Source organism: Pollicipes pollicipes, unplaced genomic scaffold, assembly GCF_011947565.3.
Source record: "Pollicipes pollicipes isolate AB1234 unplaced genomic scaffold, Ppol_2.1 Scaffold_3087;HRSCAF=3621_pilon_pilon_pilon, whole genome shotgun sequence".
Classification (NCBI taxonomy): domain Eukaryota; kingdom Metazoa; phylum Arthropoda; class Thecostraca; order Pollicipedomorpha; family Pollicipedidae; genus Pollicipes; species Pollicipes pollicipes.
In genome coordinates this window covers 15,690,071-15,705,212 of record NW_023596225.1, presented here as the reverse complement: position 1 = coordinate 15,705,212, position 15,142 = coordinate 15,690,071, and the positions used below count along the sequence as shown (strand labels likewise).

Here is a 15,142-nt window from a genome sequence, read left to right as displayed (position 1 = left end):
GCAGAGCAGAGCAGAGCAGAGCAGAGCAGAGCAGAGCAGAGCAGAGCAGAGCAGAGGAGAGGAGAGGAGAGGAGAGGGGAGGAGAGGAGAGAGGAGGAGAGCAGAGCAGAGCAGAGCAGAGCAGAGCAGAGCAGAGCAGAGCAGAGCAGAGGAGAGCAGAGCAGAGTAGAGCAGAGGAGAGGAGAGCAGAGGAGAGAGGAGGAGAGGAGAGGAAAGGAGAGCAGAGCAGAGCAGAGGAGAGGAGAGAGGAGGAGAGGAAAGGAGAGGAGAGGAGAGGAGAGGAGAGGAGAGGAGAGAGGAGGAGGGGAGAGGGAGAGGAGAGGAGAGGAGAGGAGGAAGAGAAGTCGGAGAGGGGAAGGAGCAGAGCAGAGCAGAGCCGAGGCAGCGGGAGGAGAGAAGATGAGAGGGGCTGCGTTGTAACGTGAGGTGACGTGAAAGAAGTGCTAACGGAGGCTGAGGAAAACGCCAAATCGGAGAAACAAACTGAGAACTGACAAATGAACATAATCCGTTAGCAGAGTACACTCATGGAGAAAACAAGTTGCAGATCATTCATTCAAGGACAGCGGGATGTATCTAGGCTGGCGCCTTTTCACTCTAGGGTTTGGGGGAGACGGTCCTCGTCTACCAGTGAAGCCCAGCATGCAATTCACGACTGTCTGCCTCGTCAGCAGGCTCCGGATGACACTGCTAGGAGTCAAGCCTCCCCGACCTGCGAGAACCCCGAGACAGTGGCATTCGAGCGCTGGAACCTACCGGGACGGGAGGATGTTCGCGCGCCGGCTCGAGGAAAGGAGGGGAGGGGCGCGGCACGGCGCGGTGACGGAGACAGCGAGACGGCGCCTCGCCGCCGGCCGCCAGACTAGAGAGGACAGCACGATTTGGCACATTGATCATGGCCAAATTGCCTGTTACCAGCAGCTGCGGCGCTCTCGAATCATGCATAAATCTCGGCATTCGATGACTTGCCACATCCAGACAGTACAAAGATGAAAAGTTTGATGGCCACTGGCGGACACTGGCACTCGTGGGTTAGCGTCGCTGGCAGCGGCTTCGAGAGATATAGACTGCTTTCCACAGCTAAACGACCCCGCCGGCGGCGGGGTCACGCCCAAGAAGGCCGTGTTTCGTCGACGAACGTCCTGAAATTTGGACGCCTTGCTTTCGTTGCACGCCTGCAACATGCAAATCACAGGTCTGGAAAGAGATCGAAAACGACGCAGGGAGGCGCAGACGCTCACCAGAAGCTGACGGCACTGGGCAGCTCTCAACGCGAGACAGCTCAGGAGGCAGGTGGCTGCATCCAGGGCTTTCCTGTACCGATGCGGTATGTGGCTGCAGTCGCTGGCGACGCCGGTGCTTCAGAGCAAACCTCGGGAGGTGAGGTGTAACGACAGGGTGCGCATTGTAAGCGTGACTGACACGCATGTGTCTGCAGGGCTGGCGCCGCCGGCGCTTCAGAACAAACCTCGGGCGGCAAGGTGTAACGGCAGGGTGCGCATTGTAAGCGTGCAGCGTGAACGAGCCGATTAGATTTCAGCTCGCAGTTCAGGACTGGCTGCGCCGACCCAATCTGGCCGGCCGTTTATCACGGGCGACCTTCAGTCGGAGCAGGATTAAAGCCAGCTATGACAGTTACACACACCGCTGTGGTTTCCAAACGCTCGTATATAGCCGCCGAGGTCATGACCCGCTGTGCTCAAGCTTGATCTATACCGCAGCAGTCGCACTGTCCTATGTAGGTCACGTTCAACGTTGTCAAATAATGAGACAGCAAGCGTCGCAAAATTGCGTCTGTTGAAAAGTCAGTGACGATAACTTTATCGGTCTCGTATTTTTAACTTTATCGGGAACTTATCGGTCGTGCCTTGGTAAGTGCTATCCTAGAAGTAATTAAGGCCTTCACACTTTCTCGTTCGTCATAAAACAACACTATTATATGCCATGGTAATAATTCCCACGACATTTCCCACCTAGAGCTCGTTGATATCTTCATGCTCCTTACATGCTTTTAATATCCGTCGGGCAGCTCACTTTCCTTCAGTTCCTTTGGTGGCGGTCTCCTAGCTCACGACTTCCTTTGGTCAGTCTTACTGCTGAGCCGCTGAAAATTATGTGATCAGCCGGATAACGAAAAGATTGGAAGCTTTCTCCCAATTCGAGGAAGTTTTCAGAGACGGAGTTCATCCGCCAGGTGACCGTTGACATGTGCATTGCTGACAAACCGCCGCCAGCTGCCGGTTCCCGCCGAGCGCGTGCACAGGATTGCCCCTATCTGGCGATGCGATACGTCGATCTAGCCCAGCTTTGGTAACCGGCGAAAGCTTGCACGGAGTTACAGGTCCTACGCAGGTAAAAATAGCCAGCCCGGCTCCCGTTTACGAGCAGCACGGCCGAGTTTAGCTCTGTTGAATCTCTGCAATCCATGACCAAGTCCCGGGCTAAAATAGCGGGCTTAGTGGCGAGACCACTTCGGAACGCATGGGAGGCGCGGGGCATCTCCAGCCCGCGGGCGGTTCGTCACTTCGGGCAGCCATGCATGGGACAGCAACGACTATGATACGCGGCTGCCGTAGCTCCATAGTTTCTAATTATTTGCTACGAACCCCAGAAGTATGCTTAAAGGAAATGGTTTAGCCTGCCCGAAGATATTTATTATCCTGTGGTTTGAATACTTATCATTAATGCTCGGACGCACGGCAACGTTAGGGAATGAACTGAGTAGAGCTTCTAGCGGACGCCGATTCTTAACGGAAAATGACTCCTCGGAACTGTCTATAAAGACATGGAAAGCAGTAAACTGTACCCCAATGAGCCCTGCCAAAGTGGTGCGACCCATTCCCTGCCTACTCTCTCGGTGTCGTCGTGCGGACAGCTGCACGTAACAATCGACGTCGCCTGTGAACTCCACGGCCATTCCAGGTGCCAAGCGTCGGGACCGTGGCTTTCACGCCGCTGTTTTGACCATGCAGCACGCATGATCAAAACAGCCGGCGGCGGACAGAGACGGCGGTCGAACCCGCCGCGCGGTCGACTGCCTCATGCAAACAAGCCCTCCGTGCCTTGTTAAGTCGCCTCTTTGATCGTCGGCCGGGGCGCGGAGCCGGCTGTTGTGGCCTCCCCGCCCGTTAATGTCGTGTTTCGGCCGGCCATCCCGCTAATGAGCGCGCCGCTTCGGCGTTGAATTGGAGCCGCCGTCTGACCGATTCGGTCAATTGGCCGGCGGGCCATTAGTGACGGCCGGCGCGGTCGAGGCGCCGGCCCGCTGAATGGCGCCGGGCCCGACTAACGACGCGGGCCCGCCGGGCGGCGCCGCGCCGTCCGCAGCTCCCCGCCCGCGCCCGGGCGTGACGCGTCACGGTGTCACGGTGTCACGGTGTCACGGCGATGAGCGGTGGCCCTTTCAAACCTTTCGAAGGCTTCATTGCGAGTGGATGTGCTTCATCGCGGTCGGGTGCGCTTCATCGCGGATGGATGTACTCAGCACGGTTTGGGGGGGGGGGGGAGCGACAGCGGCAGACAATACCGGCCGGGGGCGTGGGGGGGGGGGGGGGGAAGGGGAGAGTCGCGGCTGCGGTGACGGCTCAAGGTGTCACGGATGGCGTCGGGCACAACCACCAAAGAAGAGGAGCAGACGAATGCGACTGGGCAGAACCAGATAGCCTGTCAACGCACCGACCTGCTTCACTTGGTGTTGCTTGTTCAAAGTATGCAAAAGCCTAAGTTAGCGAAGAACTTCACAGAAATTATTCGATCCTTGAATCGCTGTGGAATTTTCGTATAAGCTGCTATTAGTGTTATGTAATACCTCTGCAAGCATGTTTTCGAACCATTATCAGTCGGGTGTTAACAATTAGAGTTACAGATTCTAGTTAATTCAACGAGGAGGCATTGATCGTTTCCACCACTCTGTGCATTCTAATCAGCAAACGCCTGACACAAACTTCATTTAGCTTCAGCAACTTCAGTCACAAAAATCATCCGCCGCGTCCAGAGACGCGCCTTCGGGCTCGATGTCTCGACCTGCCCAGCCCCAGCTCCACCGCCGCTCACGCTCGGCACAGGCGACGCTCTCTCGACGAGTGGCCCGGCGCTGCCAGCGACGCCGGCGGCGCAGACTCCGCTCACACCAACCTCTCCCAGCGGGCCGATACTGCAGCAGAGAGCCCACACAAAGACGGATGGGCGAGCGGCCAAACACGCCCGGCCTCAGGACGCGTCCAATGTCGGCCGGCCCACCCCAGCGAGAATCTATCAACGCGCTGCCAAAAAATAGCGCCCCCGGCCGGAACGCAAACGCAGGCCCCGGCGAAGGGGTCGGGTTCTGCGCTGCGGTTTGAGGGTTTGGTAGAGTAGGAATGACGTCAATATTTCGGCAGGATATCTTCTGGTTGACTTCGGTTCTGTGAAACGCTGTTGGGTGTCGGTGGGAGATAATAAAACGTGAATGATTCTGAAGACATGGTAATAATCTGTCATCGGCGACTGTTGCACTTTTGAAAAAAGAAGCTGCAGGACATCCGACTGTCATCCCATTAGCCACGCATGGAAAATGCAGACTTTCCAAATAAATTAAGGTGAGAACACAAATAAACGCTACCGTGATCCAAATATAGCACATGTTCCACACTGGCAGCATTGGGAAGCGCTACATTATCAGAACGATTATTTGTATGCGTAACGACGACGGCAGAACTAGTAATTAATATCCTTATATAAACATTCATATGTATCGACATGCGAGTAATTGTCATTGTTATCACTTACGCCATTAAGTCTACTACCACACAAATATAGATTGGCGTTGAGATACCCTGAATGACAGGACAGAGACTAGCACCGAAGCTGCCATACCTGCGGTGTAGCTGCGCCAATATTCCTGAGCTGCGCGAGCTGCCGGACGGACTGCTCTGTGGACCGTACTAATGTGGAAGCTGTCCGTGCTTCGATTGACAATCTGCACGGATGGCTAGACAGGAGACCTGTACTCGGGACCACGCAGGACCAGGCGCAGACCGCGAGGGACTGCCCCACTGGTCGGCGCCGTGTTCGTCATGTCCCTGACGTGATTGTCGAGCCACGCGGACGGCTGGACAAAGGCTACCAGGCATCCTGCAGGCAACTCCGATCCTCTACCACGCGTCGGTCAGCCGGAGAGCGCTGCTGCCGCCGCCGGCGTCGACGGTGGTGCAGCCGCTGCCGCCCCGGCCGAGTCCGCCGGGGGCCGCTGGCCCCGTGCCAGGGGCGTCGTCAGCCGCCAGAGCCAGACGGGCGGTGGGCCACGGCTGAAGGGTGCGCGGTACCCGGCGCCGACGCGCGCGCCCCTGCTCGCCGCTCACGGTTCTGCGCCGGCCTCGGGGGCACGAGAGAGAAGCTCGGGACCTTCATCTGCAGCTCGGACCGAAGCTCGCCGATCAGTCTTCAGCTGGGATTGGTGCCGCTTCTTCAGCTGGGTGATGTTCAGGACGCTGGATGGCCAGAGACCATGTATTGCCTGGATGGCCAGAGACCATGTATTGCCTGGATGGCCAGAGACCATGTATTGCCTGGATGGCCAGAGACCATGTATTGCCTGGATGGTTGCACACAAGCAGAAGCGATTGTTGATCTGAGGTTGATGGATTTGAGTCACTAGCAGCAGGCGAGAGAAGTCAAGTGGTCCTGGGAGCTTTGTTGAGTCACCTTAAAGGGAATGTCCCACATTTGGAGGTATTGAAACAAGCATTATGTATATGAGATAAGATCCCTTTTAACTACAGGTATACTTATCAGTGGAAAAGGCTACTTTAGATGTCACTATTTTTCTGTTCATTCAGTATGCTCCTCAGCACGTCATCTTTTGATTACGTCATTGGACCTTATCTAAAAAATGTTTTGAAAATGATTTATCTGGAAATGGTGGCCACGAACGCCAGATATGAACGACTCGACAACTATATTTGTTGATCTTGATCACCGCATGACCAGTGGAATGGCAGGATTTGAATGACATGGTGTGATGGATACCTAAGCGACCTTAATAGTCTCCTCGAAGTGATCTGCACATCTTCGCGGGCGTATAGCTCAGAAACTGAAAGGGTTTAGGTCTTAAGAAGGGCAAGGCTGTGAACTGTACCGAATGGTCTTCAAGGTGGCTATTCATTTCAAAACCCTATACAAATGTGGAACACTACCTTTAAGTGCATACCACGTCTTTTCAAAACCAGAAGCCCTCGGGCATGATACTTAAAAGAAAGACAAAAAAAACAACTAAATACGATGCCCTGCAATACCTAAGGCCTTACTTCTTGACACAAAGTCAAGCTAATGAATGTGTCATCTACTGTTTACGTACGCGACGCATCCATGCATCGCATTGCACCGCAAGCAAAATACCGATGTGCCGGTTATGAGTTCATTAGATAAATTACCTGACACAATGACGTGTTTGGATGGCCATTTGCGAGCGTCTAGCCTCCACTGCCAGGAAACTCCAACACCAAATATTGTGAGCCAATGAATGCACGGAGCTGCCGCTGCTACGCTGTGCTTAGAGCCCAGCGTAGCCAGTTGTAAGTCCAGTTGGGACCCCGGAGGTGCGAGAAGGACTCGCAGAGATGCCGCTGTCGGGCCATGCAGTGTACATGTGTGGGTCATGCGCTGTATGGTGCTCCTTCTGAGAAGACCCCAGGGCAGGCAGGGTAGGCTGAGGAAATCGGCAGCCGGTTCAATAAAAGGTAAACTCTCTTCAGCAACGCAATTTGGAGCAGTCATCCGAAGACGTTGATTTATGCAATTGGGCATCAGCCCACCGGCTGTGGTGACAAGCTCATTTTTTCCTCCGAGAAAACGCATGAAGAACAAAGGGAAGAGGTTTATTTATCAGTAGGGGATTGCTCAAAACATCTGTGACTTCTGTGAAATATGTGACAGTGAGTTTCCTCAAGTCCCAGGCCGCCATTCAAACGATTGAGGTATATATATATATATATATATATATATATATATATATATATATATGGATAAAATGTGTCTACAATGCAGTACACCACGAAGTGATGGACCTGGGAGTTAGCGAGCAAACGAAAGTGGCGTGGATTCTGACAATCGGACACGGAAGCTCCGGCGCTCAGACGGCTGACGCTATTTCTGGCCGCCTGCAAGCCTGTCCGGCCGCAGGCGGCTGATGTATTTATCGCTGCGAGTAACTGGTGATGCCAGAGGCGTCGCCATGGCGCTGGCCCGCGCGCCCGGTACCGTAATAAAGGTGACGAGTTCTAATCGGCGGGGGACGCAGATCTCACGGGACAGGCCTCTATTAAACGAAATGGACAACAAATAAATTTCAGCGGGATAATTTCTTTGATTTGAAGACGATCCGTATGTGGGTGACGCTGCTTCAATTTCCGCCCGTTGAACTGCAACGCGACTGCACTTCTGACCCCGCCTTCCAAAAGATGTCCGCCCCGCCACCTACGTACACTAATCGACTTCAGTGCAATTTACAAAGTGCTTCAAGGCGGATTCCGAGCGCACGTCTGGGCGGCCGGATCCGTGCGGGCGTTTCGACCACGGCTGTCGATGTATTGGCTGGCCGTTAGTTTCGGATACCAAGACCGCGAGCCGTTGTTTTGGACCTTTCGGACCGTCAGCCCTGCACAAACATGCCCATATCTTTGAGGTGGTCCGGAATTGCGGGGCCGAAATGAGATTGGCCAGCTGTTTTTTCTTAGGTTGGGTGCATGACAGCCGTGATGCACGACTATTTTGAACCGGCACTGTTCTAAAGGGATGATCTTACGCCACGTCTCCTAGTGCCATGCTGTTTCGGTAGGTTTTGCGTTGACGTTGCAAAATCAGATTCTTCAGCCCCAGGAATTTCTCTTGAATTGCGGTTTCACTGTTCGGATAAGACGCACTCCGGCACGAAAGAATAGCGTGCTCTTTTCTCGTCTGCATTATTGCATAGCACAGTGTCCGTTCAGGGCTCAAGTTCTTGAGCGGCGTCTTCTCACAGTCCACCGAGCAGTTAGGAATGTCCACTGTAACGCAGTACACGAGTGTCTTGCGGTGCAGCATACGCACGCAGCAACAAAAGGCAGCGAGCGTGCGTCGTGGGACCAATCTATGGCTGGCAGAACAAAGGTTGAATGGATGACATTAAAGTGCAGACTTACCGTAGTAAGTGCAAACAGCGATGAAATTACAAATGGGAGTGCCAAAAGTGCGCAGCGTTATACCTTGCCCCACGAGTGGCCTTACAGGCCCCTACGGTTTTCCGGAATAACATGCAAGCAGCTTTGAATATGGAGCTGAAATTTTTAGGAGCTATGCTTGAAACATTCATGTCAGACTTTGCAGTTTATGATCTTAGTGGTGCATGCTCAAGAGTGCACGCACCACTAAGACACACATGCCCTTTCTCCAGATCATGCCTCTGACATTGTGTCATTTTGCTGAAAACGACAGCTAACACCCATTTATCGCAAGCAATGCTTTAAAGAGATTTTCTGGACTGTTTATTTTAACATTGTCAATCTTAAATTATGACTATCGATATAGCTGTTTTCGAAAGGTCAGGTCATGCAAGGTCAAGCTAATAAGGATCAAACTTTGACCCTCGTGTCAGATTTAATCTTTTTAGAAGCACATGACTTGGACTGTCAAAACATATCCTACAGCTTTATTAAGCACTTATTACGCTATCCCCGCCTGCCCTGTTGGTGGATTGGACTAATGGCCTGTTGAGGTCTGGATACAGCCGGGTAGGTCAGTGAAACAAAAGCCTTCGCCTTCTTGGCCTGGCATGACTATCTGATGCAGTTTTACGATAGCTTTGCAATACCGATTTTATTTTGGTTTTAGCTCCCCTTAAATTTCGAAATCTCGGTGAACCTCTGCGGTCCCTCCTTGGAGGGTGCAAGTGAAAAAACTCCCACTCGGTAAGAGCTAACAGACTTAAAAGAGAGACCTGCAAAGGGTGCAAAGGTAATAGACCAAATGAATGCAGGGCTATGTGGACAACATAAAACGCAAACAATCAAAATAGAAAAAAATCAACAGCCAAAATGCTGGGCCGACTTAAAACATTGCCAAACACCAACGGACCTGGATCGGCGCAAAGCGTTGGTCTCCTTCCTGAGTATGCATAAAAATAGAAGATGCTTTCCCATGTGATGCTCTAGAAGCAATCAGCTTGAAAATTGACGCCAAAAGTTCATCGAGGAAAGAAAATGTTGTTGAAGGTAAACAGGTAAGAAAGGAGATAAGGAAATATGCGACAGGAGAGAGGAATTCGGACATTTCAATTTCATTTATGCGTTCATTCGTACCTCGTTTTTTTGCGTTCGTTTTTTGCGTTCGTTCGTACGTTCTCTAAGAAATCGCAAATGAGCAGATGGTGACATGACACTGATTCAAAGTAACCGATGTGGACTCAAATGCAGCCCGAGCGCCGCGGCCTCAGTGTTCCGCTGTGACACCCCGGCTACACGACTGTGCCATCACGCGTCCTGACCTGGGGTTCTCAAACCAGATCAGCACAACAGCGTGCCCACCAGGTGGGCTTGCGCGATTAAGACAAAAGCAGGGAAACTCTAACCAGCGGGGCAAAAACGTTCAGCCAAGCGCTCGTCGGAATTGAGTTTTTGCCTGACCTTCGTCTGACAGGAGAAGCCTTTCTCCCGTTGTTCAAACTGGACTTGAACCGCACAAAACTGCACTGCACAAAACCAGAGCCTAGCGGGAAGAGACATTGCAGAACCAAGATAATCGTGCGTCATATTAAGGGCATGACACATTGGTGCAGGTGATTCCATGTTACAGCAAATCATATCAGTTGTAGTGAAATAACTAACTTCCCCTCCTATATTTTTGGCACTCATCACCAGGGACAATAATGACTACGGTCAACGATGACCATCGATCAGCGAATCTTCCTCATTTAAACATATTGGACACAGTATGTCATAGTGAGACGCCCCGCACCCGCATATGCGAATCTCTCCATTGACCGGGGCGTCAAAAATATTTGATATCTAGGAAAAAAACGATCACAGTAACTGCCGTTCTGAAACAAGCGTATTATTCCGCATGACAAACCTTTGCAGGAATGAGACCCTCGCTGCACAATACAGTACAGAAGCAGCGGTCCGCTCGCCCCCACCCCTTCCCCCCCCCCCCCCCAACACCACATACACCCACCGGCGACACCTCATTCCATTCAAGATTTTGTCCACACAACGTCGCGAGAATACCACTACAGTCAATTTAGAGAGTCAGATTTAGAGAGCAGAGGTCAAATTTAACCAAACTTTGATGCGACATTCAACGCGGGAACTGGTACGACGCCGGGTAAGCTCGATGCAGATGCATAATCAACTTTGACATGACAGAGTGGTGCTGACTCACATGTGGGAGGCGAAGGCGTACTGAAGGAGTTCGAGGCAATGGTTCTCGCTCTCGTCCGTTGTCTGTTTATGGACTTTTGTCCACCAGATGTATTTTACCAGTTGTCTTTGCCCACGTTTTAGTCCTTGGACGACTGCCGACTGATCACGCGTCTACTCATATTAAAGTTATGCTTCTTGGGTTTTGCTGTTCATGGGTTCTATCCCGGGGTATCTCACACGCATATCACAAGCTGCTCATTTGGTTCGTCTGCGGGGGACATCACGCGAATCGGGCGTCATTTGCGTTTTGCCGCTTATGTCGCCCTTCTTGTCACGGACGGTCAGCGCAGCATCAGCCAGGTGGAGCGGTGAACACCAGCAATAGCTGACATTGGCCGGCATTCGCTTCACACGCATGCATGGGGAAGGGCGTTTTCAATCATCGTTTTGCATGCAAATGTGGCCATGCACCATCCAAGTGCACCATGCGGCGGCAAGTCTTCACTCCTTGTCACTCAGGCCGCCTTAACCTGAGCATTTATCCACCTGGAGTTCAAATTCATCGTACCAAAAGCCACCAGCAAAAAAGTTTTGGCATCTTTAAAGGTACTTCATGAGCACTCCATTACACATTAAGGTATAAGCCATCCGTAATTTTGGGCACATCGTCCTAACACACATTTCAGGATATCTCATGTAATCTTTTTTACGGATTTAAGTACGCAATCCCTTAGGTTTATATGTCTGTTCGCCTTCCACTACTAAGATTAGACTTGCTTTTATCAGAATGTGGGAGAATCGGGTAATTTGAACGGTAACGCAAACGTTAAAACACGGCACGCCACCCGAGTTGAGCCGAAAGGCGGGAACGAGGGAGGGGCTCTCCAGTGATAGGGCGAAATTCCTGCGATGCTGGGTTTTCAACAACTTTGTTTAGCCTGGATCATCGGATACGCGAACTGTCTGAAACCATGAATGCAAAGTCGAGGCAAAGTGCATGCTAATAGCAATCTCAGCAAGAACGCCAGGTATCATCTGGTACGCATCATGAAAAGGAAGAGGAGGAGAGGGAGGAAAACTTAAAAACTCAGCGCGCTGTCATATAGCTGTATGTGCGTTAGAAGCTTTTGTGGTCACCTCGCTCGTATATTTCTATCCATATCCGGTGAAACCCCCAGGAAAATCACAGCTCAGTCACGACCCGTTTGGGCAGCGTCTGAACAGACCGGCCACCACTTGCGGAGCCGCCGTCGGTGCGTGACCTGCGCTCAGAGCCGCCGCTGCGTCGCCGAGGGTCGCTGGGCAGCGCGCGCCAGGACGCGGGCGCGCATGGCGGCGCCGCGGGCGGGACAGAAGCCGCGGTCGCGTGGGCCGGCGCCCGCGTCACATGTCCACTTAGGGCTTCAGGAGAGACGCGGGCGGGGCCCGGCTCGGCGTAACTGGCGGCGAAGCGTCGCGCCCGCAGAGCGACCGGGCTCGACATCGCCGGTCCAACCAAGGCACGCATGGTTTGTGACTGACGGCTCTGGCTAGCAGGTCACCGATGGAGCGTGGATGCGGACGCTGCGGGCCTCTGCCCTCCGCGGACCGCTGGGGCTGCATCGTGTCGTGCCGAATGGCATCTCTCCTGTTTTTTAATTTGTCGTCGGTGCCTGTGCACCGATCGTGCCAGCGAATAGCTTAAGTTAAATTTGTCTGTAATGTCATATGGCAGTGGCTAGTTTTTATAAATGGCGAAACCTGACCTGAAAAGTTTAGGAAGCGTTCTGGAAAGGTCACCTGGCCGCTGACAGAGTGTGCGTCTCCGTCACTAAGCCGGACAGCGAGGTCGTACTAGGTCATCCCACCAACAGCTGGCATTTGACACGCCGTGTGAGCGCGGCGTCTGTTGCCGCTCACGTCGGCGCGAGCCTGGCCAGCGCTGGCGCAGACGGTCGTCGGTCAGTGCAGGGCTCCTGCCGGTGGCCCAACACCGCCCTGCCCCCCACTGGCTCATCTCACCTCTCCGCCGGACCGGGCCGCACAATCGCTCATCGTCTGCTCGCCGGCCGAATCAATACGTGAACGGTGCCCCATCTGGTACTGGGCCCGACCCATGCGTCCCGCTCCGCACGGCCACCGCCGGCCGCCCTCCCCGAGCCGGGGCCCGCCGGCTGGCCCCGATCAACACGTGACAGCCTGGACCCCGCCGCCTCCGCCGCCGCCGCCGCCGCCGCCGCCGCTGAACCCACCTTTATGCATGCCGGTGAATTTGTCCTTGAGCACGGTCAGCTCGTAGATGCTGCCGAACTCCTCGAACATGGGCCGCAGGTCGCGCTCCTCCAAGTGCCGCGGAATCTGGCCGACGAACAGCTTGACGGCGTCCGGCTCGCGGCTGGCCGGCGCCGGCTCGCTCAGCTTGGCGAGCAGCGCCGGCTGCGGGTACGGCGCGAAGAAGCCAGGCTCGCCGGCCAGCCCGGCCGGCAGCGCCGCCATGTTGTAGAGCATCGTGAGCGCGCGGACGGGCGAGCGGCACACACGGACACCGTCGCTGGCGGGGACACACTGGCGCCGGCCACCGCCGCCGCCGCCGCCGCCGCCGGCGCTTTAATTGATCGGGGCAGCCGGCGAGTCAGGGCGCCGCGGGACACGCACCGCCCACCGACGCGACCTCTCTGCCGGCGGCGGCGGCGCCCCCGGCGGAAGGGGTCAGCACCCGGGGTGCGCGACGTTCGATGGCACAGGTTGACCTGACGGCCCCCGCTCTCGCCCCCGGGAGAGGTCAGAGCTCGGGCGGCGAAGCGTGGGCGCGGGAATGAGGAGATGTGGGAGGGCAGTCTCACCCACTTGAAGTGAATGATTATCCAAAGTCCTTTGGTGATTGGCACAATTACTCGATTGGATGAGTAAAAAAGATTCTCGCACGCTTTCGAAGCGTTCGTATGTAAGGCACTCACCATTTACGTCAGTCATTCCCGCTGTCAATCCTGTACCAAGGTGGAAGAGCTCGGATTCCATCAAAAATATTGCACATGTGAAAAGAGCCTGACCCATGGCATGTCCCTCACCCATGGGGAAAGGGGTCAACAGTCTGCGAAGTGCGCACTGCCCGAAAAGCGTCTGCTTCCCTAGTGCCCCAGGGGAAGGAGTCGCCATGGGCGAGCGGGAAACTTTGTCGGCCGACTCCCCCCATCTCAGTGACCGCTCGACCGTTCTCTCCCGAGAGGGGTACCCGCTGACGTTCGCTGTCCTGGGAGACGACGTTCGGCCTCATACAGGTCTAGTCGTTGCCGGCGGCAGACTGCCGCGACAGTAAGAGGGGCACCTGAGTCACGTTCTGTCAACAATCAGCCCAAGATGGCTCTCACCACTTGCAAAGAACAGAAGCCTGTTCGAGCCGGGAGAGATGTACGAGACCGCAGCGGCCGGTCTCCACCGTTAGCGAACAGGACTTTCACTGTGTCACTGCCTAGCAAGCCAGGATATTAGCAGGGGGTCCAGGGTGATTACAATATGCGTCAGCTCGTTAGACGTTGAGAGATGAGGACCAGCTCTTGGGTAGTCTCTGTGGGTCGATCTATCTTTCGACCGAAACGGAATAGCTTTGTTCCGAAATATTACTTAATGGCCACTTAGCGACTCAACCTCTGGAAAGCTGAGCTTTCCAGACGTCATTGAAACCCACACCACAATGGTGTTGTAGGGGGTCAACAACAGGTATTCTTGTTAGCTTACCATGAATTTATTATCCAAAGACAACGGCTCAAACCGTGTCGTTTAGATACATTTGAATGTATTTAATATCAACAACCACACAAGAGCGCAGGCGCTTCAATTTGCTGTTGCTACATAACTATTCTTGATCTGACCTGACCATGTAACCGACTGGCAAGCGTGCGGCCACTCTGTGTCTGATCTTGCAACGCTGCTGATTGTGAACGGAAACCTTCATCTGGGGCGCGGCGGAAGCGGCGAAGTGAGCGCAAGGTGTGAGGAACAGCGGAGAAACAAACTTTTTGCGAGAGCAGTGTCGGGTAGGGAAAACAACGTCGAGGGGGCGCGTAGCTTGGAGGACAGGGTACCGAGCTGTGTACGCTGTTGGAGACCAGCAGGAGTGACGTACCGCGTGGCTCAAATACATAACATTTTTGAGACCCGCTAGCTGCTTCTTACACTGATTTCATCCCCCCCCCCCGAAAATGATCCGGGGCGGCTAGAATTGGCACAATTCTAAACTTTGAAGAAAGTCTCAGCAGATTTTATTGAGAGGTTTGTCGTAGAACATTTATTGGGGAAAGTAAATAGATATCAGATAAGTTTTTTTCTAAACTAGACTAACTTTCTGGATTTTTCACGCTCCGAAAGCCAGGGCTGCTTTTCTAATTCGGCGTTCTGGATCCGCCCTTGGCTGTATTGACACGCAATGTCATCATCGTCAAGATGATGGCCCAGATCCAAGCCTGAGTGCTCTATAGATGTCAAAGGATTGACCGCTGAACCGCAGCGTGAATACAAAACTACGTTTATTAAACTGTCTTGGAAACCAACTTAAGCGCTTCACTTAACCGAATTAGAGCCAGTCCATGCCAATTACGGACACAGGCGGCGATCTAAATTCTTTGATGCATATTACGTGAATATCACTTGACCGGAATTTACCTCAAGTGAGGTTCGTATCACTTGCAGCCTGGAAACAACATCTTGAAACGAAAGCGTGCTCAATTGACGTTAAGAAAGGGAGGGCAACATTCAGAGGGAATTATGTGCAAAGCTGAAACTTAGACAACGGTATG

The 15,142-nt window shown here is 53.5% G+C and overlaps 1 protein-coding gene across 1 annotated transcript in view; it reads right to left on the bottom strand.

Moving 5' to 3' along the window:
- Positions 1-13,322, bottom strand: part of LOC119089790 (CUGBP Elav-like family member 3-B) — a 58,745-nt gene extending 45,423 nt beyond the window's left edge. Inside the window, exons 1-2 of the mRNA XM_037212606.1 lie at positions 13,307-13,322; positions 12,602-12,766 (exon numbers count right to left, since the gene is read on the bottom strand). Coding sequence (XP_037068501.1) covers positions 12,602-12,766; positions 13,307-13,322 — 181 coding nt within the window. The remainder of the gene's footprint in view (positions 1-12,601; positions 12,767-13,306) is intronic.
- Positions 13,323-15,142: the final 1,820 nt, after the last annotated feature.